The 26888-nt window shown below is 39.9% G+C and overlaps 1 protein-coding gene across 1 annotated transcript in view; it reads left to right on the top strand.

The window, feature by feature from the left end:
* GPC6 (glypican 6) overlaps positions 1 to 25685 on the top strand; it is a 713349-nt gene extending 687664 nt beyond the window's left edge. Inside the window, exons 9-11 of the mRNA XM_058832891.1 lie at positions 15861 to 15997; positions 24872 to 25047; positions 25483 to 25685. Coding sequence (XP_058688874.1) covers positions 15861 to 15997; positions 24872 to 25047; positions 25483 to 25685 — 516 coding nt within the window. The remainder of the gene's footprint in view (positions 1 to 15860; positions 15998 to 24871; positions 25048 to 25482) is intronic.
* The last annotated feature ends 1203 nt before the right edge of the window (positions 25686 to 26888 follow it).

The raw sequence follows: 26888 nt of genomic DNA, 5'->3' as shown, positions 1-26888 counted from the left end.
GCAGGAGGAATGGGGAATATGCCTTACATTTGCTGTCCCTTTTAAAATTTTAAACACTGAAAATCATAGGTAATTTATATGTGATGTATTTCCATATCAGTTCAAAACACACTTCATGATTACTTCTGGAAGAGGAGCAATGCTTTCATATGGCTTTGCTGTTCATAAACAAGATTTCTTTTTACAAGTGAATACACAGATCATTTTGTGACTACTGTACTGCAAGCTTCCCACAAACCTGAGTATTTGTGCCTTTCACAGTATCATTACTTTTCTGTGTGAAGCATCTCATCCACACACATCTTCAGGATGTCAGTATGCACTGTATTTTGCTTGTTATGAGGAAATGTCTCTTGGATTTTCTAGGATTTTTTAGTCCCTGAGTATGTATTACTACTAATTTTTTGAATAGTACCATTTCTTTGCTGAGGTAAACACCTAGATATCATCTGTCTGCTGAGAGAAAGTAGCTTAGCTTGTTGTCCCTAAGGACTACAGCCAGAGCTATCTGCTCCCAGCATTGTATTGGGAAAATTCTGTTTGTGATGAAAATAACATTGGTCTGAGCTGTAATGCAAGCTACCACTCATCATATTCAATCCAGACCAACTCTTGATGTTTGGAGTCTCATTAATGCAAGGAGGAATGATTTCAGCATGCTATGAATTTAGTCTGCACAAAATAATTGTGTTCTTCATTGTTTAAGATTACATGTATCCATTGTACATTCATAGAAGGAATATTTAGTTCTATTCATAGAATTATCAGGCATGTCTTTCTTTCTGTGATTGAATTTATTTACAGTTTTCCTGTTGGACTCACTTGAGCTGGCCCTGTGCATTGTTTGCCCCATCCCTATTATTATAACATCTTGTTTCTCTTTTTGGTAAGAATACTCTGTGGATTTTTCATAAATCTCTGCTATCCTTATGGGAGGTTGTTCAACCTGTTTTTTTCTGGGTTTTTTTATTTTTAATGTTTTCTACTTACTGAATTCCTTTTGAATTTCAGAGAAAAATAAAGATTCTAGCACTGATACCTGATATGCTGTTATCTTATTCAGAAGGAAGAATTTAATCATCTGCAAACTGTCCCAAGAATCTGAATCCAATCTAGGCAGCATCGCTAAATATAGCTTGTCAAGCCTTTAAAAAATATTGAAGTATAGAGCTTCCATTTGGCTTTGTTTTGCAATGAAGATGTTTCTCAGAAAGTCATTCCATAGTAGCAACTGTGACCAACATAGTATTTTGGAAAAGCAGTTAACAGAAATATTGCAAAGATTATGCTGCTCTGAAATTCTTGTTCAACTACTTTCTCAAGATTACAGCATGGTCACCCAATGGATTGATATGAAAAGAGACACTTAGAAAATTATTTTGTGCACTAAGGTTTGTGTTGCTCCTGGAAGAGTTTTAAAGTAGGATATTCAGTGCCTGTAGCTTCCAGCCATATTCAAGGGCACCTTGATTTAACTGTAAGCAGTGCCCCAGTGTATAGTCATAGGGTTATTTCTGTTCTTTGGGGAGAAAATCAGGCTGCAAATGCACACATCCTTCATGGCAGAATATCTGTCTGGAGAGAGGAAAGCAGATATATGTACAAGGGTAAAAATCCCAAATATAGCCTCTAATAGGTGTGATAATTATTTTCAGGAAAAAGTGATAAGATGCAGTTTAAATCCATGGGGCACATTGTTCCAATGAATGTGCAGTGTATTTATTAGGGTACTCGAAGGATTTATAGCTGTTCCAAAGAAGTACATCTGCTCTATGACTACAGGCAACTTTAGTTTCTAGGGAAAGTTTCTTGAAACTTTTTTTAATATGCTTTAACCTCTTGCATGCTGACTTGACATACCTAAGAGTGAGTTGCCTCACACAGCCTTCCCAGGAAAAGGCTGAACAACAGCATCCATCTACTCTACATACTCAGACTGGGCTAACATCTCTGGCTTGGCACTAGCTCCAGACTGTCAAGACTCACGTATACACCTCCCAAAACTTTTGTAATTCCTCGTTTCTGGGAAAGGAAATCAGGGAATAAAGACTACATGGAATTATAGTTTTTCCTGTGGTATCTGATTTAGATGGCTTTGGCATGCAGTAGCTGTTAAGTATAGGGCAGTATATATCTGTGTACACATATGGAATGATCTGCTCATCCTGAAAAATGGGTATGCTTGGCAAAATAGCCCAACAAAAGCCCATGTCTACATTGCATAGCCCTACTTGCTTTGACCCAACAAATCTCCTGCACTTTAGCTATGCTCACATTGGCATGCTTGTATTGTGGGGTGCTGAGGAAGAGTCTCTCAAGCCACCTCCCATCTCTGCATGGCTGCAAGGGTCACTCATATGTCCTCTCAGGTGTTCACAGACCAAAACTGGAGCTATCACAACACAAAGAGCTGGGTACCAGACCACAACCTCCTGGTTACCCCAAACACACAGGACAGAGTCAACTGAGACAGCAGAATAAGGAGATACTGTGCTGCACAAAGGAAGAAGAAAATGAGATAAAGTTGAAAAAGAAAAAGGAAAAAAATTCCCCCAGTAAAATAAGAAGTAATGAATTTTTCATTATATTCCAATGCAAGAAGTATTACTGCTGTGACAAAAAAAAAAATTGAGCCTCATCCCCTCTTCTCATAGCTGCTGAATAACTTGTCCTCCTCATATGTGCCCATTTGTGGCTCAAGATGTGAACCAGAGAGAATAGAACTACTTACTTGATATTTAGGGCAGGGTAGTCAACAACAATTTGCTCTGCTGGCGAATGACCCATAGGTCAGGCCATTGCTCAGAAATATCACAGGAGGATGTTGCCATTCAGAGTGCTGACTCAGGGAGAGCAGGAATGCCAAATGAATGAGCAATCATCATGGTATTTTGTTTAGCATGAAAAACTCAATTAGAATTCTGTACTTCTCCTGCTTCTTGTTCTTCCTTGTGGCAATCTTTTTACACAACAGCAAGATGTTAACAGTGCAGAATAAAAGGCATACTAATAAGTATAATTTTCCTTTTTTTGTTGTTTTTCCCTGAACACCACATTTGCTTCATGTTCTTTATTTCATTGTACATAGCAATTAAATAAAGAAAAACTGGTGCTGGGCTGTTTGTTTCTACAGGGATTTTAAATTTTTCAAGCCACTCCTCTCTGAGCATTTGTACATTTGAGAGCAATTGTGCATTTTCTCCCTTTCCTCCACAAACACCAGGTCCCCTCTAGGAACTGCTGTTCTTGTATGCAAAGATGTAAGAGCAGTGAATAGCAGTGGAACAGTCTGTCTGAAACCCATTTTCATCTGTTTTTTTTTCTTCTTTATCCCAAGTGTTATCTTTTTCATTATAAAATATTTCTGTTCCTCTATTATTTTTTTATTTTATTTTTTTCAAATTCCCTGTGTCTACTGTTATTGGCTTTGATGGACAGATGATATATGATAGCCTGGGACACTTTTGACAGAATATGACTTTGGCCTGCATAAATTACCATCAGGGAATTTTCAAGAAAGTACTGAAACAAATTTGCAGTGACTCAAAAATGTGTTATAAATTATAACATAATCCCCACTGCTAAATGATTTGATGCTTAAAACAATTGAGTGAATTTTTACTTTAGGTGAATTCTCATAATTTTTCCTTATAGTTTAACTTCTCAAACTGCTCTGAGCCCCTTGGAGGAAAGTATTTTAGAAGGGAAATTGTCCCTCTCCTTGCCAAAAATCAGATTTCTTTTCTGTCAAGCTTGTGTCTCTACTCTCACAGGTAGTTCAGAAATGGCAGGGTTTGGTCTTTCCTCACATACTTGTATCAACTCCTACAGGGGGTAACTAGGATCCTTTTACATTGTGCCACTGCCTTCCTGAACCTTTTCTACTCCAAGTCACCAAATCCCAGCTTTTCAAATGACATTCTTTAAATACTCCAGTTAAGAGGATAAGAAATGAAAGAGTATGTGAAGCTCAGGATCCTTATGGGATCTTGAAAATATTCTTCAGGCAGTGGCCTATATTTTATGCATTCAGTATCAATGGTAGCTTTGACTCAGTGAGAGTAATCTCTTCTGTCTGCTGAAGAGCTCCTGACTGGAAAATAACTAAAATAGACAGAAAATGTGAATGTTTCTATTATTATCTTTAGCTCTTTATTACACTACCATTTGTGAGGCTGTATATTCTTCTTTTTTTCATTTTGAATTTTTTTCCTACACTGTGAAGAACTCTGGAGTTAATTTTATAGACAAAATTGCAAATTTTCTAGATTTTTCACTCCAAATCCTCTGAAACTGCTTTTCTTAAAATCTGCAGTCTGCACTCTTATGGTAAAACAAATCCAATTTTCCAGTTTTTATGACTATTACTAAATCCCCTGAAACACAGATCTCAAAAGCTCCTAGATTTTGGAGGCAAATAAACTGCAGCACTCGCTACTTTTATAATGTCATTATTTTTATGTAGACTCCTGACCATGGGAACACAACCTGCAATCACCAAATGCCTGGTGTGGCTGAAAAGCATTAGCAGACAAAGGTGGGGAAAAAAAGCCAAACAAATAACCAGAGCACAGCTGCCTCCATCATGAGGGGGCTGGCACAGGAATTGGGCTGCTTTTAAGCTCCTGTGTGCGAGGAGCAAGCATCGATCTCCTGTCCAGCTACTTGCTTCCATCCAGAGGGGTAACCAGCAGGAGGCTGCCTGACAGCTATAGGCAGCACTGCAGCTCGGTTGTGCCTCTCTGTTCTCAGAGACAGCTGTGAAGAACAGGCAGGATTGCCTGGGCTTCGAGGGAAGAATGAGACAAGAATATTTTACTGGTCTTTGTGAGGTGACTCACTAGCTATCCATTGCAAATGGATTGCTTCGAGTCCTGTAGCTTCCCTTTCACCACCCACCCTGCTCTCACAGCCCACAGCAGAAGATGCAGAACAGATGCACTCCCATTTTCCACTTGTATTTGGAAATATCCCAGTGACAGCATCCTTGTCCCAGCAGAACCAGGCAGCCTGTCCTCCCCCAACAGCCTCTGCGATGCCAGGGCCTCTTACATCAGCACTAAAGGGAAGGGGAAGGGACAAGCACAGAAAGAAGGTCAGTACCTGTAGAGGAAAAAAAAATAAAAGACAAAATCAAGTTTACATACACAATTTCTTCTTGACTCAGGCCTCTTCCCTTGGCAGCAGGCAGAAAGTGGTATGTCCCCCTCAGCAGTGTGGTGACAGAGAGTTCCCAGATGCCAGCAGCATGCTTGTGGTGGCAGGGAGATGGATGGCAAGCTACAAAGCCTGCCCAAGAGCCACATCAAATACTCGAGCACTAACACCAAGCCTAGTTGCATGCTTTGTTTACCTACTTGATTTAAATATAGCTTGAATTGTGCTATATTATCACTACTGTTAGGTAGACATGTTTGGAGAAGTGGGGAGACTTTTTACCTGATGCAGCATTCAAGAAGGGAAAACAGAGATTTCATTGTAAGGAAGGTACTAGAAATGTAGGGGAATGCTTTATTTACCCAGTGACTCTCTGATTTCAAGTAATTTGCATGGTATATGATTATTTTTCATCTATATGGGGTATTCCTTTCTTCTCTTCATTTTTCTATCTGGAATAAAAACTCTTTGGGAAAGCTCATTCAAATTCACCCAGTATGCTTCAAGTGCTGGAAACTGTGCTCATTCTTATCCATCAGTGTTTGCTCTTTAAATTGTCCAGATTAGATTTCACAAATGGCTTTGCAGTATATTGAATTTATGGCAGAGGTGAGCTGTGCACCTTGAATTAATACTGCTCACCAAGTCACAGGGCTCAGACTGAGGACTCCAGATACACATAATTACTTCAAATAGAACCAAAGAAAGGGTTTATTTCCTTATTCAGGATTAGATTGAGCACCAATTTTGAAAGAATATCTAAATTCATGGCTTTCCACTCGGCCATGGCAAAAAACAGAGAATCTATTAGTCTCATTAGATTTGTTGCTGCTTTAGGATAAAATCTTAAGAGAACACCCCATTACTTTGCTAAACTTCAATCTGGACTTACATTTCATCCCTCTTTTAGAGTAATTCTTGAACACCAGCAGTAGCTGGACCCACACCCAACCTCTACATCTCCTGTCTGCATCTGCCTGTGTCCCTGGCAGCCCTGAGGAAGCTGTGTGCAGCTGTTCTGTGAGGATCCAGTAATTGGGGTACTTAACCCTATCGTGAAAAAACAAGAGTGCAACTCCACCTCAGCTCCCCTGCTCAGTAGGAAGGCAACAAAAGCCATTAGTATATTGACATAGCAGATTGACACTACAAGGCTCTCTCTGACTCCGATTGTTTTCCTGATAAGCACTTTCCCTGCTGAGCCTACTCACCCTGCCAGAAATATCTTTTTACATAACTTTGTGTCTCTGAAAACATTACCTTTTTCATTCGCAATATTTTGTGATTTTCACTTAGATGTTTTATATTTGCATGTGATTTAACACCAATTTGTTGAAAACTTTCTCATCTCTGAAACCACTCTGAAAATGAAATTGTGTCATCTTCCTTGGAGAGTCTGGAAAGAAAATTTGGCAAAAAAAAATGCAAAACTACACATCACTACAATGAGTACATGCAATGTCACAAAGCCTCTATGCTGACTTTTAATTTTTTCCTGACTGCATATATTCACCACTTGAAATAACACAGCTTTTTATGTATTTGGATGAAAATAATCCAGAAAGAAAATATCCAGGTCACTGAAACCAAGCTCCAGCTCCAGAAGAGATTGACTGGTAGCCATTAGGTTAGGGGAGGGAAATCTAGCAGGCATTAATTTTGGATGGAATAAATGGTGGTGTTAGAACTAGCAGGAGTTTGCATGGTACAGCTGCAAATTTGGGGTGTTCCCATAGAATATTAATAATGGGAACATTATTAATCTAGATTATGATGTGGAGAAGAGTGCTCTACCGTTCCAATGCCTTGCTCTCTGCAGCTGCTCTACCTCAGGCTGAGTATGTTGGACCTGGAATCCCTTGGGATAAGAAGAGCTGAAAAGTTCGGCTTTGAATCATTGAGAGTCCACTGAGAACATCTTCAGTTTGGAAAGCAAAGGAGCTATGTCAGGAACTAACTACTAGAAGAAGTGAAGTATAAGGCTACTTCAAGTCTGAAGTACAATTATCATTGCTCTGTTATGAAAGGACATATCCCAGCCTCTTGCTGCCCTCTGAAATTGTACACTTCTCACAGCTCTTAGGAGGCTTCAGCTATTTTTCTGCTGTAACACATGCAAAACCTTGAGTTTTAAGAGAAGAAACAGCCCCTTCACCACGGGTACCAGATGAACATTTCCAGGACGAATGAAAGGCTGTATAAGATTGAAATAATCTATTAGTAATTGTTTACATTAGCTATTAACATTTTTGCTTGGAGAGACGAAGGACTGTTCAGAAAGAATCAGCGCTTAACAGCCTAGCCTTGACACAGAAAAGCCTCTGGCATTTTATCTTTAAGATTCCAGCATATTTCTGTTGCTACTTTTATACTTATCTGCAATAAAAAGCTGATTCCTCCGAGTGCTTTGGATTTGTTTGAATCAGATTTGTAGACCAGCCTTTTAGCACTGCTCCTAGGTATTGCAGGGAAGGGGAAAGCTGCTTCAGGTCCTACAGATTTCCATTTCAGGGCACTGATGTTTCCAGTACCATCTACCTTCCAAAAGCAATGTTTTCATGTACTGAGGGTCAAAGTGTAGAGTATAAATGGACACATTTATGGAAAGGACATTTAGAACAGATTGCTCCACCACTGGACAGACTTCTGCCCTTCGTCTCTCGACAGCCAAAATGAATGTTGAATGTGGGAGGAGTTTTGTGTCAGGCTCTACCTGCCTGTAAGCAAAAATGTCAGTGTTTTTATTAAAATAGAAAGGTCCATTTGATGATGTGAGGCAACATTGCGCTCTCTGCAGGGCTGTGGGGACTGCTGAAGGCAGGATCTCCAGGTGAGGGTTAAGACACAGAAAGGGAGCAATGCCAAAGGCACATGCCTGATTTACTTGCACTCTTTTAGAGCACAAGGCTGTCAGCTCTAAGCAGTGACTGTCCAGTCCCTACAGGAGCAATGGCGCCTGCCCCTGGAGCCAGCAAACACCCGACGTGACACCAGCATTTCCAGGCCACTGACGGCAAGGGGCCTTCTGCGAGGTCATGTCAGCCCTCATGCAGACCTGCAAATTATTTTCCTGAAAAACATGCAGTAGCCAACCTGGATTGTTTCAAAATGACTGTTTCAGGTCAAAGCTCAATGAAACACAATTCAGCTAGGTCATCCAAGACGGCACCCTGGGTGGTCACATATAAATCACAAATTACAGGAGACTTGCCCAGATAGCTGCAGGTGTCTCAAATGGCACTAGAAACTTAAGTGAGTCAGTGTTGGGTTTCTGGGGGTTGTGATGTGAATGTAGATACATAAGTGTAGGAGTATTGGTGTGGAAGCTGAATGCACCCTAACTCTCTGAACTTATGTATTCAGTAAGGTTAATAGCCATTCTTTACTGTTAGTAAAGGCCTTAAATTTTTTCTTGTCAAAAAGGTGATAGATCTCAGACACAATGACAGCAAAAAATTCTTTCATTTTACTTTGAAATACTGTGATGAGAAAAGTCTTCCTTTGTAAAGTCACCTGGTTCCTTTGTTTTATTTCACAAATTACTCAGGTGCTCATTTGTGTTTTATAGCTTGGATTCTGCCTTAGTTCTTGATTAGAAGAGTTGTCATCTGCTTTTCTGCAGATTCAGAAACATGAATCATGAGCAGGCAGGCATTGGTAAAGCTCCAGACCACTTAAAGTCACAAAGTCAGGGGAAAACAAAACAAAACAAAACAAAACAAAACAAAACAAAACAAAACAAAACAAAACAAAACAAAAACAAAAACAAAACAAAACAAAACAAAAAGTGGAAAACCAAAAAGCATTTGTTGAGCAAGAAGACCTGGGTGAAATTCTCAGAACTTCTCTGCCCTGAGAAAGTATCAATAACCATAAAATTTCACAGCCCCCTTTTTAGAACCGCAGCCTTAATGTTTTGTAGGGAAAATAAAGCTTTGGTTAACCTTGGCACTGGCAGACCTCATTAAAATAACAGCCTGTCACTTTCGAGTTTAAAATAACAGGGTTGTCAGTTTTATATTCAGCGGAACAATCTACAGCCTTATTCTCTGGGAAGCACAGCGGGTGTGCTGAGAGGGGCTGGCAGCAGCTAAAGACTGAGCAACACTGCCATCTCGAGGGCCCCCCAAATCCAGGGTGCTCCTTGGCAGCTGGGGCAACGCGATGCTCAAATCCTGCTGAGTCCATGTGGCACTCACCATACTTTTTAAAAAGCTGAAAACAATCTGCCGTCAAGTTCATGGTGGTTTGGCTACTGCTTGGCAGTATTTAAATATGTTTTGTGAGAAAGTATGGAAATGTATAACGTATGAAAAAGAATTCCATATAGAGCAAATAAAGTTCTGCCTCGCTTGTTTTATAATCAAAGCAGGTCGCCCTCACTGAGGTACCTAGTGTGCATTGAAATTTTGAGCACCTAATGAGCCACTCTAAACAAGAATGTGTGCCTAAGCTCTCTACATCTAATCAGCAGAAAAATGAAGGTGCCTATGGAAAAACTTCTGAGAGAGATCCTCTTTAGCTAGATGAGGTAGAGGGAGCCCAGTTCAGTTGCTTATACATAAATGCCTAGTGCCACCGAGATATCTATATGAAGATGAGAGAAGTAACAAAGGACACACAGGAGACACATGTTTCTTGGGGGACAGCCCCTAAAACTTAGTTAACTGCTTTTCATTAAGCCCATTTTACAAGGAAAACTGCGTGACAATTAAAATACCCAGCTGTCCTGTACTGTGACCTATGATTCTTGCCCTGACTGTGACACACATGTAGCAGACATATAAACATAACAACATAGTTAGAAGCAGTATAAAATCTGTGCTTGCTAACCTAGTCTTTTTAAACAAATTGTTGGCTCTTAGTCTTAGAATGCTTTCAGATTAAATCCCTAATGGACATAAATCGATGTATGAAAGTCTGGAGCAGTTTTCTGCTGGTACGGCAGAACACAAATCAGGTGGTGAATTGTTTGTTCTTCTTACCTGGCCATGCCCACGGTGAAGGGTATGCCTCTCACAATTCCACATGCCAGGTCAGGTGCTCAAGGACCATATCCACAAATCCATTATCCAGCTGCCCATTATTATACAAGGTCTACATTATTTTTAATAAAGACTGCAAGGGTGCTGAGTGCATGGCTGGGTGTCTTAGACACTTCTAGGGCAAAGCAAGCAGCAGGCAAACAAAAAACTTGTCTGGTTTTTCACTGGAAAATAATGTAGCGTGAAGAAGTGGCATTAGTTAAATGTTGCTTGTGGATGAAAGGGCAAAGGATTCTCCGACTAAAACTGCACGTGCAGCATTGTGCAGCCCACGCCTGTGAGGACAGGCTACAATTGTGGTGGATTGGCATGGAATAAAAGAGCAGGTGATGGGTCTTAGGTGGAAAATCCAAGGGTCCTTTAATCTTAACATCGAGTGCTCCTGAATACAGCCACGCACTAAGCCTGCGAAGGAAAGATGATTCCAATTTAGCTTTCAACTTTCTAGAAACATTCTAACCAATTATGAATGGCAAGCCATACCCAATATTAACATAGTAACTCCCATGATCCAATGCAAATGAACTGTAACTCTCCCTAACTGCAAAACAATATCCCTGAACTTAGGGTGTTGCTTTCAGGTTGATCCTGGCTATGGCTGGCCCACAAGCCAGACCAAGCCGTAGGGCCTCCACATGACAGGCATGAACATGGTTCACGATGGCTGTTTTCACATCTGTTCTCTGAGACAAAATGTCAGACTCTTTCCACTGGCTGGCTCTAGCTGTCCTGTCAGTGTGACACACTGGCAGGATACACTTTACACATGCAGCCTGAAGTCCCTGAAATTGCAGCTCCCCATCACAAGCAGCCACTTGAAATATCTGCCAAGTGTCTCTGCTGCCCCATACAACCCATAGCAAAACATCTGGGGTGGCACCCTGGTACTCCAGAGAATCAACTTATGGTGAACAACCAGAAACATGTGTACATTTTTCCAGGTCATAAAGGCTTAATTCTCAATGGACTTTGCATCAAGATATCTCTGAACAGCCACAAGGAGAAGGTGTTGACAGAAAGGCAAGCTGAATATTCTGCTTTCACTTCAAAAGGAAAATCTTTCCAAATTGCAGAATGAACAAGAAAAAAATGCAATTCAATAACATCAGAAAGAAGAAACAGAGACTATGGGAAACATTTTTTCTTAACATAAAGGCTCCATATTATTTTATTTTATTTATTGCATTGAACCTACATGAGGTTTGTGTGCATTTCACCATCTTTGAACACAATTTTAGCATCTTCTGATAGTCCTCTATCTTTGAAAGTAGGAATTATGATAGCCCTCTATCTTTGAAAGTAGGAATTATATGGCTGGGGATGATAAATCTGGAAGGAATATGAGATGGTCTTGACAGGGGAGGATTTGGCAGAGCAGGACAAAAAGAAAAAGGAAAAATAATATTTTTTTTTTTAATTATTTTACAGACTCCACATTTAAAATTTGTTTTTTCTCCCCGATTGCTTCTGAGTGCATTTTATCACACTGCCAAGCAAGCATTCTTCCATCAGAAATTAAGCCAAAGTGATTCCATTGGCAATTGTCTGCCTGCTTCAGAAGCAAAGGTCTTTCTGCAATCTTCCATGCCTTGTGAAACTGGTATTCAGCACACTTTTATTTTTACATGGTATATTCAAAACTTACTTTGAATTGTCATTTTATCCAAATGTCCCAAAATAAAGCAAGGAATGCTAGGATCTGATACCTAGTAAAGTGACAAGTTTGATTTTAGCTCTCTTCATGATTTTGGCATGCAAGGTGGGTAAAGACAGAAATATGGGTGTAGTAGTTTTATTTTATTTATTTTATAAGTGTCAGCTATATTTAGCTTATAACTAAGCCCATGCTGGTGGGCCTGAAACTGAGCTCATGGGTGCCCTTCCAAGTTCTGCTGAGGAATTGCATGACATACTGACTTGATTGCATAAGAAGTCAGTGGCAGAAATACAAAATAAACTGTATTTTTCAATGTAGGATGTGTAGCTATACCATTCCCATAACTCTGGATATGAGTTTCTCTTTGAAAATTATGCAAATATTTAACTTTTCTCTCTTACACAGTAATGCCTTTCTTCTTCTAGCAGTTATAGATCAAGACAAGGCTATTTTAGTATACATTTTTTTATGTCCCCAATAGATGAAAAATTTAACTCTTTGAGTGGTTCTTGCTGTAACTTTTTTTTATGAGAAAATATTGTGATTCAGAACAAGTTTCATACCTTCAAAGTAGCTGCAAAGAGGGTATTTCAATATAATATCAGGGCTATGTCAGGAAGACAACTAGGGAAAATCAGGCTAGCTACAGCCAAAGATATCCAGGCATCTTAATCCCCATAAATCTCTGCTAGAGCAAGTGGAAAGAAAATATGTAAAATATCAAAACTGCATATGTCTCGTATTTAAATGTTTCCACAGAAGCCTAACCACGCTTGAAAGTTAATCTTAAATTCAAAGAATAGGAAATACCGAGGAATCATTTACAAGGCCACAGGTCACTAGGGAATACAGTAGTCTGACTTCATAAATCACAAGCAAGCAATGTTAACTGAGTCCTTAGTGGGTTTTGTCTCATTTTCAAGGGTCTCTACATCTGTTACATAGTTTTTAAATGCTGGTGGTGATCAAAACAATGTACAGAGGAATATGTGTAACCATCGGGACTAATAAGAGAATTTCTGTGGTCATGCTTGACAAGCTCCTAGAACTGAAGCCTCTGAAATCCACAGGCAAAAGTTTAACATGTCATGGCAGGCATTACATCTCCTAATTCTACTCTGCATTTAAAGTTACATTAAAAGTACTCCAAAGTCATTGCCTGCCCAAACATTCATCTCACAGAGCTGGCCATCGGGCTACTCCCTGAAAGATGAGGTGGCTCCATCAGTGCTCAGAATTCCTTTAGCAAAGCCATCGGACACCACATTGCACTTCCAGAAAGTTTCAGGATGAGGTTTGCAGAAGCAGTTAGACAGATGTGCAAACTCCAGTGCTAAAAACTGGGGATTAATGCAGGTCTGGTCAGACAGCAGGAAGGGACAAGACTTCAGAGACTAAGTCCACATAGGCTGTGTAAATCTCCATGGTGAAAAAATGCAATAGGGAGGCGTGAGGTAGGAGATAGCTGTGAAGGGAAATATCTGAAGACATAAAAAAATTTTAAATGCACCAAAGTCAAAGGCATCTTGAGAGGCTGTAAATGGTAACCTTTCCCTAAGCTGTAGTCATTTTTACTATTGCTGCCTTTTGTGAGTCATGCAAATGTCTGCTGCCCTCCAGGCTCTAAAATAGGAATAACACCTCAGGAGGATGCCTCTGAGATTTAATTAGTTGTCATTTACCAATGATCCTGAATAAAGTAAGACCTTCTTACTTTATCATGTGTACTTCCTTAACAGGATTTTTTTTTTAAAAATGTTAGGGAATTTAATGATTTTTTTATCTAATATACAGTATGCAAACAACATTTAATAGCTTCAGAAGAGACTGGGGAATGGGAGTCCTCATTTTGATTTTCAGGGAGTATCTGGAGAGCATGTGCAGTGTGAGAGTGAGAATCTCTCCATTCTTTTGCTGGCTTCTATGAAAATGAAAGGCTTCTACTCCAAATCACAGCCCTTAGAAGGGTAGGGGGAAAATTACTTTCCAATAGGTGTTGAATCACTTGTTGAAAACAGAAGTCTGCGAGTCCTAAACCACCAGCTCTAATTTGAATATGGGCAAAATCCGAATGTAAGTCTAAACATCTGAGTTTTGATAGCTTTACATAACTTCCAGCAAGCAATGAAGTTCTTGGTCTGAAAACTACCACCATTACTCACCACCAATATTAATCAGATTATTTGTGTAATAGTTATCCAGTCACAAGCTATAATAAGAAAATCTATCCCTTTGACTTTCACGTTCACCAAACTTACATTAATGGATCCTCCACCCTCTATTCTTTCTTCCTTACACTTTCTATAGACTTTCTCTATTCTCACAGTGTCCTAGCAGGAATTTGCACACCATGAACAATGTTGCTTATGCTGGTTAGCTGTCCCAGTAGATACTTTGGAGTTTTTACCCTCAGCATGGGCAGAAAGGGAAGAAGAGGGATTGCTGTCTCCCCAGAAGCCCTGGTCCCATGGACCAAGGACATCAGAAAGGGCAGGCATCCTGAGACCATCTCCACTTCTGCCAAAGCCTTGCTCACAGCCTGTAAACTGGAATTGATTTTTTGGCTTTACAGGGCTCCCCTATTGAGACTTTAGAGGCTTGCAAATGCCACTGATATCTCATGTGAAAACAAAGTAACTGGGGCTTAGCAAGGGGTGTGGAGGAGATTTATAAGGTGTCTATCATGGCAAGAAATACTGTCAACATCCCATAAGAAAAATACTGTCCTACTTATTTCTTATTTCTTCTTCTTATATTTTTTCTATTGTCCTCTTCTCATTTCTTTTATTTCTTTCTTATTTCTTATTTCTTGTGGATGAAAATTCAAACAGTGCTTCTGAAATAACATCCTCAGCTGTTTCTATCTTCTGGCTTGTAAAGTGACATTCCACAGAGTTTAAGCATGGCAAAGCAGCATAGACCATTTGCAAGGAGAGCTATCATGTCCTGAGGAAAAAAGATAAAAGAGATAAATAGCCGAGTACAATATTGTACTTCAACAACCTAAAAGACAATCTCAAAACTGAATGGAGGAATGGAGAGTGTTTATTTCCTGTTTTTTTAAAGAACAAAGCTTAGCGATTTCCTTTAAAAGCTATTCAACAAGCTCCCCTAAATCCTATTACAACTTAACGTGAAATGCATCTGTTTCCATAAGAACAACAGTGGCAGCATTCATCCTTTGTAGTCCGTCCTCTGTTGTTTTTTCTGTCTGTTCTTGTAGATTTCTCCACTCTGGTATACCATACACAAAACAAGAACTGATAAAATTTTAGTCAGAGCATTTACTTATTAAGTTGATGCTGGAAATTCAGTTTGCTCCTGCTTGCAGCCTGAATCATGCCAAATTAAATTATTATTCAAGGAATTTATAAGGTAAAGAAACTGTTTTGATACTGTCACAACATTTCTTGCATGCAGATTTTGTATTCACCTACAGATATTTATCTACACATAATAGCAAAGATGAATATATTCTCTGCATGACTTCTCACTGTAACTGAGATCCAAATGTACAGAAATGTATTCAGCCCATGTATCTCAAATCAGTTCAACATCAGCTCAGCACTGCATCATTTTTTTAAAACCTGCACATGTAGCTGTCTATATAATATTTTTCTAAGACATGACCAAGCTGGTGGGTTTATCTGATGTACACTGTTTAACTGAATTCACATTCAGTAGACTGTGAAGCATATTAATTCTTAAAAAGGTGTATATTTATAAAACCTTAGGTAAATGGAGACTAGGAAGCTCAAGATGCAACATGCTTTTATTAATGTCTTGCCTGTGGAAAAAGGTGACTTTGATTGTTTGTATGCTCTGAACTCAAATTCTGGGTGTCTTGTTTTTAAACACTGGAAATTAAGTTTTAGCACCTTTAGCTTTTTTAACCTTCACCATCATCACCATTACAAACTTAAACAATGTATTGTTTAACACTATAATTAGCTTGGCTGATGTTTTTTAATCTGTTTCCCCTCTCATTTTCTCTTAATCAGGTAACAGACATTAAAGAAAAGCTAAAGCTCTCTAAAAAGTTCTGGTCCGCATTGCCCTACACAATCTGCAAGGACGAGCGAGTGACAGCCGGCCCGTCAGTCGAGGAGGATTGCTGGAATGGCCACACCAAGGCGAGGTGAGGTGGACCCCTCTCCACCCCACTGCTCCAAATCCCCATCTGGCCTGAAGCAATCATCAAACTGGGGGTATTTCACGAAACTGTTTGTGAGGGTGAAACAGAAATGGGGAGAACAAGTCATTGTCCATGTGCAGCTTGTTGCCAGGATTACTTATTGTCAAAGTGCCATTAAAGCCAGAGTGTGAGTCAGGGTAAATGTGCACAGAGTGTCAGCATGTGAAGGCAGAAAATGTGCATTGGTTTGGCTCCAGAAGGATAATTTATACTGAGATTTCAAAGAGCTCTTTAGGTACATTTAGCATCCCTGTGTTGGGACTGACATCTTGTGATGCAATTACACTCTCGGGATATCATACTGGGATGAAACAGAAATTGGAATTCCAACTCGACTTGCTATTGGCTGGCAAAGCCTAGGGCTATTTCCTTTGGGGGGGGGGCGGGGGAATGAAAAATACCCACCAGAGAATAAATGTAGCACTCCTACTTATCTTGTGTAGAAGATTTGACCTTATGTTACTTCGTCAGAGATAACTGTAGTTGTCTGCCCTTGTTAGTGATGAATTTTCTGTGAGTTTTAATTTTGAAGTTTACTTGGCCCTGGCTGCGGCAGAGCAGGAGCCAACAGATGAGCAGGTGTCTCCAAAAGTCCCAGTGTGGATTCATCAGCTGACAGAGGAGAGGATCTGATTATCCCTGCTGAGAGGGGGAGGAATTGGCTCAGGGACCATGCCAGGGGCACGGTTTCGGGTGCACAGCAGTATCCTGTGCTTTTGTGAAGACATGAGGAGTGGAGAGGTTTGAGTGTCTAGTGACAGCTGAATCTCAAGGGAAGTGACACTTTCTGGCACTCAGGGACTGGAATCTTTATTTTCCTTTTACCTGAAGATACATATGAAGACAGATTATAAAAATGAGCCAAAAAGAAAAAACAACCAATCAATCAAACAAACAAATAGAAAAAAAGAAGTGAGACAAGCATGTAAAATATAAAAACAATGAAAATAAAACAACATAGGAAAAAAAAATTAGAAACATACTGAGTGCCATTTTACATGGATATATGGATGGACAGATGCATAAATAGATTGCACCCACCCCACCATCTCATCATCTGATCATTTTGATAAGAAGCATAGTTTACAGGGGGATGTTTCACACTGAATGTGCCTCATTTTTTCCTAGCCTTACTATATAACCTTCAAGGGAACTCATTTTACAGACAAGAGGAGGGGGCTGTTTGGCATACTGCAAGCCCCTTGAATCCATTTTTGGATGCATGTGAACAAACCTGTCCAAAAGCATGAGCCACTGCTTAGTTGCAGTCCCAGATCCATAGAAAGCCCCTGGGGATTCAGAGAATACTGGGAGGAGCATCTGGCTATTACAGGTTTCATCATAAAGAAACGGTGTGAAGGGAGAAATAAAAATGTGTGCTTTCTCTTTCTCTATTTTATCCTTTCTTGTTATTGATCTTTGAAAGACATGAGCCCAGGCCAGTGCACTCCCAGCAGTTTAGCAGAGTTTCAAGGTATCCCAGCTAAATGCCATGAGCCACATCAGGGTGCATGCACCACGTATATGAGATACATGCTACTCTTTCTACAAAAGAGCAGTCAAATCCCTTAATATCTATCTATACCTCCTGGTTTCCATGGCCAGCACTAGTGTGTGTACCACATCTGGGAAATACTTGGCAGCTCTCTTCTGCACTGAAGGGTTTGGCATAACTTCCACATTTGTTGGCAGTTAAGGAAGTACATTTTATGCATACAGTTTTCTACCCTTCTTTTGCAGAATTTATCTTATGAGAAGCCTGGGTTTTTTCCTGATGCTTTCTGAGATTAATGTTCTGGAGAGAGAAGAGCAGTCCTCTGTTAATAATCTCCTTGGTAATTGAACACAGACATTTCACTGGATGTAGAGTGACAGCTTCAAAATATCACCTGAAGATATGATTTCAGCAGGTCCAGGCACTGCTCCTCTGCCCAGTTTCTGTTTAATATCCATTCACAAAGGAAATGTATAGTCATAGTCTTAGCAACATAATTCAATAAATGCTTCAGGTGGAGGCAATAGTAATAAATCAAAGAAACACCACAGAATGCCATGGCTGTACATGAAATAGTATGAAAAACAATATTGACAATAACTAGCTCTAAATGCAAAATCACCTCTTGGCTAGTGGGCAAAGACTTTTACTGCAGCATAAAAAAATTAAAGGTTTCCTTGATCAGACTCATTAGTATCTGATATCAAATACTAGCTCACAAGAATGAGCATAGCAAAATCTGGCCAGTATTCATATATATATATATTTGTATCTGTGTTCACTGTGTCAGCTGTCATAAGCACCACTGTGCTATATGAAGAGTTGCATGTTGAATTCCAGAGAATATGACAAAAGCCTGTGGTACAAAAATAAAGGAAATGCATCCACCTAGGCATTAATACTGTAAGGAAGAAGACAACGTGGTGTTGGCTACCATGGGGAAAGGAAATTATTGCTGGGGTTTTTATCGCATCCTGTTTTGGAACAAAGAATTAGAAACTTTGAATTGCCAGATAGACATTATGCCTTATGTTTCACTTTACACATCACCTTTTGATGCTACTTTTACAGTGGAAAAGAATTACAAACCTGAGATCACAGAGAATGAGAGCTTGGCTTTCTCCTGAGAGAGGCATTACACCAAGGTCATTTGTGGTTATTACACTCCCTAAATATCACTTTGCTGCCATGATTAATTTACAGTGACACCAGGTCGCCAACTGAAGGTCGCCAATTCACAAGTAATCATGGGGTAAAGGAGTCATCCATTTGGTGTTCTGGAAGGGTGCACTTGGCTCGTTGCTGATCCTGTACGAAAAATGGTTTTAATCAGGTCACATCACGTAGAAACCAAGTGCTGTGGAAATGGGAAAATATTTATTAGATGGGTGATCTCTTTTTTTGAAAAATCCATATCAAAGATAATAATAATAATAATAATAGCTACTTCAGACAAAGTGCCTTTTAGAGAGATGCCCAGCAGGATTTCTCCATTTGTATTCACAGAAGAACATGAACATAATTTTATGTTTAAAGAATTAACATCTTCTGCCAGATGTGCAGAGACAGATTTCTGAAAGCTATTTAGGATCTAAAAAAACAACATTAAGATTAAACTTTGAAAATTTATCTCCCTCCCTACATGCAATTAAATTCTTAACAAGAGCTGATGGCATCTTCACCAATAGGTATTCTTCAGAAATTAGGGAATTTTCCCAAGAATGATGGAAAATCAGGCTTTAGGGCTTAAACCAAGTCCAAGATATTAGTCCTTGAATATATGACTTTTACTGAAGTAAGAATAGCAACCAAATCTTGAACCCTCTGATGTTCAGGAGAATAACCTTGAATTACTCCAACTAACTGAGCCAGCAAAGCATCTGAGAGATTGTGCTCATGCACTGTCATCCTGGTGATCATAGTCCTGGAGTCTCACCAGGACTGTAGCCCTTAATATGTCTTAGCTCTGAAAAGCTGTAATCAATGGAACAGATGAGACCTGCATTCCTTTCCACAAGGAACCTATCACTCCTCCAAAAAGAAGAAGAAATAGAATGATATATGAGACAGAAAAATATAACAAACAGAAAAATATAGAGAAAGGTAAGGAATAAAAAAAAAAATTAACACTATAATTTTCAATATCTAGCCCAAAACTACAAGGTATGTCACCAAAGCAAACACAGGGTAGATTCTCAGCTGTCCTGACATTTCTTCTACTGCCACACATACGGGAATATCTACTTCTTGGCAGAGAGCTTTTAATTACTTGTAAAATTCAGGTGGGAAGAAAGACTCACCAGATCAGTGCTTGCCCTCAGAAAGCTTCTTGCTGCTGTCCAGCAGAGCTTGCAGTGACAATGAGTTGAGTGTCCTTTAGCTGGAGGTAGGCACAGATAACTGTTCAGCACCACTAGTGAAAGTGGGAATAAACCACTTCTCAGTAAGTGTGAAAACTGCCTATTCTTAATTGATGGCTCTAGTTTATTTTTATATCTTCCAACAAACTGGCAGTGAGGCATTTTCTCCCTCTCCTTGTGTCTCCTCAAGCTTTTCTCCAAGATGGAGGAAAAAAACCAAACTGAAAATATCCTATGGGGATTACCTCCTGAGCAAACAGAATCAGATGAGGTGAACTAGTTAGCCAAACAAGCCAATTTTCCACTGCACTTATCTTTCTGGACCAGATGTGACTGTCTAAACCCAGCCCAGCCTGAGTAAGCCTGTGCTGTATTTTGTACTCTATTGCCTACAATTCTGTGCACCTGGAATAACTCCAGTACTGCCTAGGTGGCATGCCCCAGTTGTACTGTAAGCAGCTGCTGTGGCAGCAAAATGTGGGGAATGTTGTCCTTTAAGACAGACTTTTTTTAAAAATCAGAAGATTCTTCCTTTTGGTTTTGGTTTGGGTTTTTTTTTTTGGGGGGGGGGGGAGGTGTCAAATCTACAAGCTTTATATATGTGACCTGAAAAATTCATCAATCATTTTTAGATTTGAAAAGGAAGCAGACACTGTGGAACATTAACGGTTTATTTAAAAAAAAAAAAAAAATGTGAGGGGGAAAAGAGAAGAGAAGTGGTTTTAAATAGGCTTTGTGGTACTTGGCTATTATGTGCCAAAAAACATCTTTGCTGTGTCTGCTGAGACAAGCAAGAACTGTGGAAAGGCTAAGAGGAACAGAAAGCATTAATATTTTAGAAAACAATGTAAATTACACTAAAATCCTGACATAGCTGAGCAAGAAGCAAACACCAGAAAACAAATAGTATTGTTCAGCTTCTCTATACTCAGAGGGCTAAGAAAGCTTGCTTCTCTTTTTTTTTTATTTTTTTCTTTGCTAGGAGGATGCAAAGAACAGACACTGATTCAGGTTGGCATTTCTTTTCATTTATAATGGGCATACAGTTCTTGTAATGGCCAGGCCTACAAAGAGATCATTAAAGAGAGCAGAAGCAGCAGCAAAACTTAAAATTCACAAGGGTGTCTCAACTTGTGGAACTGCAGCAAAAGCAGCTGTGTTCAACAACTTTGCTCAGACAGCAACAAATCTTCTGTCAAATCATGGTCCCAAGACATGGCTTCCTATTCAGTGTGACTTAACCCTACCCCACACACATCAAAATGCTTTTGTCACAACAGGTGTTGGGCTGCCTCTCTGAGTTACTCACGAAACACCTTGGGCTGCATGTTCCCATATCTGCATCTGTCCTTTAAAGAAATGAAAACTATTCAGAGATATTTCATTCAATATAGACTTATCTGACTTCTCCCCTCCCTGCCCCTGCAAAGAAGCAGGTGAACTGCTTCAGTAACAAGGGCAGAATCCAGCTATACATTCAAACGTGTAAATTCAGATACTTAAATATGTGGTGATAAGGAGTGTGTTGCCCATGCAGTGGTACTATCATTGGAGACTCTCCGGGCCATCTGAGATGAGTGTGACGCAGGACACTGTCTCCCCTCTGAACCAGAGCCTGGACTAAAACTGCTTGAGTATTTTTAAAAGCACCAGTGTTAAGGTACCTGAAAAGAGCCCCAATACCCTGTCAGCCTACTCAGAGGCAGTTGTCCACTGCCTGAACACACTTACCTACAGCTATGTAAGATGGTCCAAGCAGTCAGGACACCTTAATGGAACAGGGAAATTAGACCCTTGAATATCTCCGGGATATTCAACCCTACTGGAGTGGCAGCATGACACCAAACAGCCTACAGTGGCTAAAGTGGCACTCAAGACTCAATTCAGCTGCCTAAAGAAAGGCACACACTATAACTTTACATGTCCCAGATGTCCAGGACCTCCCCGTCAAGCCTGCAGATATGATCCAGAAAGCCTCACCTTTCAGAGCTCACCTTTCAGAGCTCACCTTTCAGAGCTAGTGACAAGAAGAGAGAGACTAAGAGCATTCAAATGGCACCAGCTGTCTATGTTTATGCAAGGAAATCCCAGCAGATGAAACATAATGAACTAGTCATTTGGCCAAAGGCACATGGGACTCTAACAGCTGTCCCTGCTCCATTGATGAATAAACTCCTGACTAGCTGTGACTGGATCTGGTGGGAGTGGGACTCTGCTTATGTACAGACACTTGCATTTGAACATACAAGATTGGGTATGTGTGTAAACCTAAAGATTAATTTTCAGCCTTTCTAATTTTTTACTACTATGTCCTAAATGTCAAGGGAATTTAAGTATCCTGCTAACTGTTAGGCAGTGTTAAGGCCATGGATTTCTTGTGACCTACATCAAGTATTTGTCCCTTACACACCTAAGTGAGGTACGCTTGCCTGGAATGCTTTGGGGATCACCAGATCCTGGGCAGATAAAGCAGGGTGTGTGACAGTTTGACAAAATAACTGAATGGGCTGCCCCATCTGCTGGGAAGGACATCAGATGCACGCTAGTCACAGTGCAAAATACAAACCTTCATGAAGGTTCACACACCAGAGTGCTCTTTAAATGCATTAAGTCAGTACATTCTTCTTTTATTATTGATGGTAAGACAAAATGAAGTCAAACAAATATCAGTCAAAGAAAGCCAGTGAGCTGCCCTTCAGAGCTATCCTTAGCTTCTCATGGACAGCTGGCAATAAAGAGCTGCTAACCTTTCATAAACAAGGAAAGCAATCCACATAAATATTTAGCAATTTCAGATAACTGGTAGCTACTAACAGCTACGGCCATCATCATGGACAGGATGTGGAGCAAGACAGTCATCCTCTCTGAGCCAGTAGTTCAATTCTAACATTCTCATTTTTAATCAACTGCACCTTGAAATCTCTGATTTACTACTAGGCTGAGTAATTTATCTACAGCAGCCCTTTCATTTGTAGAGACGTGTGACGGATGGAGATGCTGTTTCTTTGCAGTCCAGAGCATCCCTGCCTGCCAAGGTCTCCATCCTACTGCCTCTAGGCAGCTCTGCAGAATTATTTCCTATTCTGTCTTTAGTGATTCATAACACCATGGTCTGCAGTCTTCCATACTGGGGGAGGTAGCTCTGTGTTCTCACTATGGTAAATCTGACTGCCGGAGTCTGGATGGGATCCCCACAACAATGTTATTTCTCATCATGGTACTAATGAAACAATAGGACATGCAGCTTGAGGCTGGGTGTTTTGGCAGTCATGTTTGGCTCTTAGGTGTTCACATACCCCCAGGATTATTCTCATGTAAGCCTTCAAAGGTCACTGCTGGCAAATGAGTCTCATCTTGCAAAGCGAGGACCCATTACGCTGAGACTAAGCCCTTCCTTGGTGCAGCAAAGCATCTGTCGTCTTGTGAACCTCCAGAAGCAATGCAGAGCTTATTTTCCCTTCACCATGACTTCAACAGAGAAAGTCCTTTCATATCCCTTGCTTTCACACTTATTTTTCAGCCATATTCATTTTTCCAGACCAATAAGAAGAATGCTGTCATCAACACCAAACTTCAGTGCTGGTAGAGAATTTGGCACGCACAAGTGAGAGTGACGTGAAATACTCTCAAAGTGTATTTGGTACCAGGCATCATGGAAGTTTGTCATTAGTAGGCTAGACTGTGCTATCATTACTTATTGTCTGAGTACATATGCACACAAGGAGTCCCACAAACATTAGTAGGACAGCCTGGTATGCAAACTAATTACAAAATAGATCATATAAAGAACATAAACAAAGGGTAGATCTGCACCAAATCCCCTGCAGCCTAAATATGGGACAAACATAGTAAGACAGACAAGAGAGAAGAGGGAAGCTGTGATACACTATTTTCTCAGGGCGCCATGCCAGCACAGGGAAATAATGTCAACCCTTTTTCAGCCTGGCAGCTGTAAAATGCACAGATAATTTTTAACAGAAATTCAAAGCAGGAAAAAATGTTGCTTTGCAAATTCCTACAAAAAGAGCTTCCTGAGGACAAAGAGCAGCAGGGGACAAAGAGTGCATCTTTAACAAAGGGTAATGGACATTTTTGCTGCAGGATGATTGGAGGCTGCTTTTTGTGGGGAAAAGATGTGCAAAAGCACACTTGCTGCCTGTGAGCAGCCTAAGACTGAATTACTCAAGGTCAGAGAAAGGAATGCTGCAGTAATCAAGAAATTATAAGGTAAGAGACTGAATAAAAGTTTTAGATGTGTGGATGCATAGGAAATGCCGTACCTTAAATGTTATGCACAAAGTACATGAGACATGCAAGCATAGTCTGGTTTAAAGGAATAATGACCAAATCAAAGAGTGTACAGGAGTTTGGTAAAATTATAATGCTTTTTATGGGCCTAGATGTCATATAGCCTGGAGATGTTGTTCATGGTGGTCTAAAAAAGAGATGCAAGGAAGAATTGGAGAAGAAAATTAAGTGTACTTTTAAACTAGGAAAGCCATAACGCCTCAAGGTAGGTTTCTAAACTGTCTCAGAACAACAAATATGCTGTGTACAACTGAGAACTTCATATTTTTTAAGCAGAAAGAAATAAAAACAGCATAATGCACTGTTAGATGCTTAATTTAGTGTGCAGCCATTCATGTCAGCAGAGGATATGAATATGTGGTGACTTACTACTGGCTTGCGAACCTTTTCCAAAGTTCACACAGTCATTGCTCTTGCTGGGGAGTATATGGAGAGTTAGGAGGTTGAAAAACTTAAATCCTTTCTGCTCCCCATGCAGCTGTGCTACTAAACAGATCCTTTGGAGTCAGTAAAATTTAAAACTATATTTTTAAAACAGTTTTAATAGATCTGTTTAAGAACTGCACATTGAATTTCTTACCACATCATTTACTGCACTGTGTTTTATTTCTGGAATTACTGCGTCTCAAACTAATCTTTCATTCTGCTATATAGATACTTGCCTGAGATTATGAACGATGGCTTGACCAACCAGATCAACAATCCAGAAGTAGACGTGGACATCACAAGGCCAGACACCTTTATTCGACAACAAATCATGGCCTTACGTGTCATGACTAACAAACTGAAGAACGCGTACAATGGGAATGATGTCAACTTCCAGGATACAAGTAAGAAACCATTAACTGTCATTACATAACTGTAATTTTGGAACACATTTATAAATTGGCTCTGTTGCAATGACTTTCTGTGGTCTTTATGCTCTGTGCTGCTGACAACATAAAAAGTCTTTTTCTATTCCATGAAATTCCAGTTATATAATTGTTTCTCTTGCTTCTCTTCCTTATCTTCATGTTTAATGCATCCAGACACTGAAGGCTTTCCATAATGCCAGCAGTCTGATCCTTTTTCAGAAGAGCATTTAATCACCTAATTAAGTCACAGTGGGTTTCATTTGGAAGCTTTACTGAATGAAATTTAGCACCACCAACACTTCCTCATTCCCAGTGTGTTCATCTCCCCTGGGGTGCCAAGTGGAAGGGAGAAAAGGGATGAAAGCTGTAACCTATAGCACTCACGCTGTTTCCCTCCCTCCTTTGTGCCAGGTGATGAAACCAGCGGCTCAGGCAGCGGAAGCGGCTGCACAGATGACATCTGTCCCACCGAGTTTGATTTTGTCACCACCGAAGCACCGCCTGTCGACTCGGACAGGAGGGAGGTGGAGGCTTCAGCCACACAACCTGGCTGGTCACTGCAGACATTGCTCATCATCTTCCTCAGCCTTGTACTGCAGAGACAGTGGAGATAATCCTGGATCTAGTCAGAGAAACTGTGTTTTAGCTACAGAAACAGCCAACTTTCTTCTTTTCTTATACTCTTGGACAATGGACCATGCCACAAACACTTGCAGTTTTCTACGAGACAGCAGTATTGCAACCTGCTTCCCATTTTAGTTTTCCCAAAGAGTACCAGGTGCCAGACTGAACTGCTTCCTGCTTTTTCAGATATCTCTGAAGACAATATCCAATCTTGAGAGAATTCTTTCTCAATCCTTTATTACAGGAAACTTTCTGAGCTTCATTTCCTTTTATGCTGCAAAAGGGAAAAAGGATCTTACAGTATGTGTTTTTCCCCAGTGAGAAAAAAGACAGGGGAAGAAACCAAGAAAGTTTTCTTTCTGAATCAAGCCTGACTCAAGGCTGCTGCATTTCAACAGAATATCAACAAAACAAAACAAAAAAAAAAACCAACCAAAAAAAAAAAGGACAAGAAAGGAACAAAAAAAATTGCAACCATTCTTCACTGACAGCCAGGTTTCCTTTAGAAACTTCTGTAGGATGATTCAGGTCATCAGAATGATCACTGTTGTAGGGAGGAAGGCTGTATTTTTTTTCCCCAACACTAAAAACATATGTCTCAGCAGTGAATGTCTTGCACTCCATCTGACAACCACATCAGATTGGTATGAAGGTAGAGAAGCTGAAAAATAAGTTTATCTTTTAGTATGGTAGTAGCTCCATTAGCTTCAGAATGTCATGTTACAGTTGCTTAGGATTTGAATCTTAATGCCCAGTAAAATATGAGTAGTAGCACGATTTCACCTAGTTTCTTTTAGGATTTATCCATGTTCTAGAATTGTCACAGATTTCCAGTTAGCTCACCACTGTGAGCTCAGCAGTCATGATGGCAATGTTAAACAACGCTCTTGACCCCTCATGGGTTCAGACAGAAAATAATATCTTGTGATGTAATCTTTTTTCTTTTGTTACTGTTCTGACATTGATTAGAACTTTTTGTTCCATGTCCATTACCCTACCAAGACAGCAATTCTCTAATAGACTAACAGCAACCAGATCAATAGTGTTTCACACCTAACTACATCTTTCATATCAGTTAATTTCAGTGTCACAAGGATTTCTTCTACAAAATTTCAGATCAAACAAATATATAGTACTGACATGGAGATTTCTTTCACTTTTTTAGTCTTAGTATGATCATCTATTTTTATATA

Source organism: Poecile atricapillus, chromosome 1 (genome assembly GCF_030490865.1).
Source record: "Poecile atricapillus isolate bPoeAtr1 chromosome 1, bPoeAtr1.hap1, whole genome shotgun sequence".
In the NCBI taxonomy this organism is placed as follows: Eukaryota; Metazoa; Chordata; class Aves; order Passeriformes; family Paridae; genus Poecile; species Poecile atricapillus.
The sequence above is the reverse complement of the archived record's forward strand: the minus strand, read 5'-3'. Positions and strand labels throughout refer to the sequence as shown.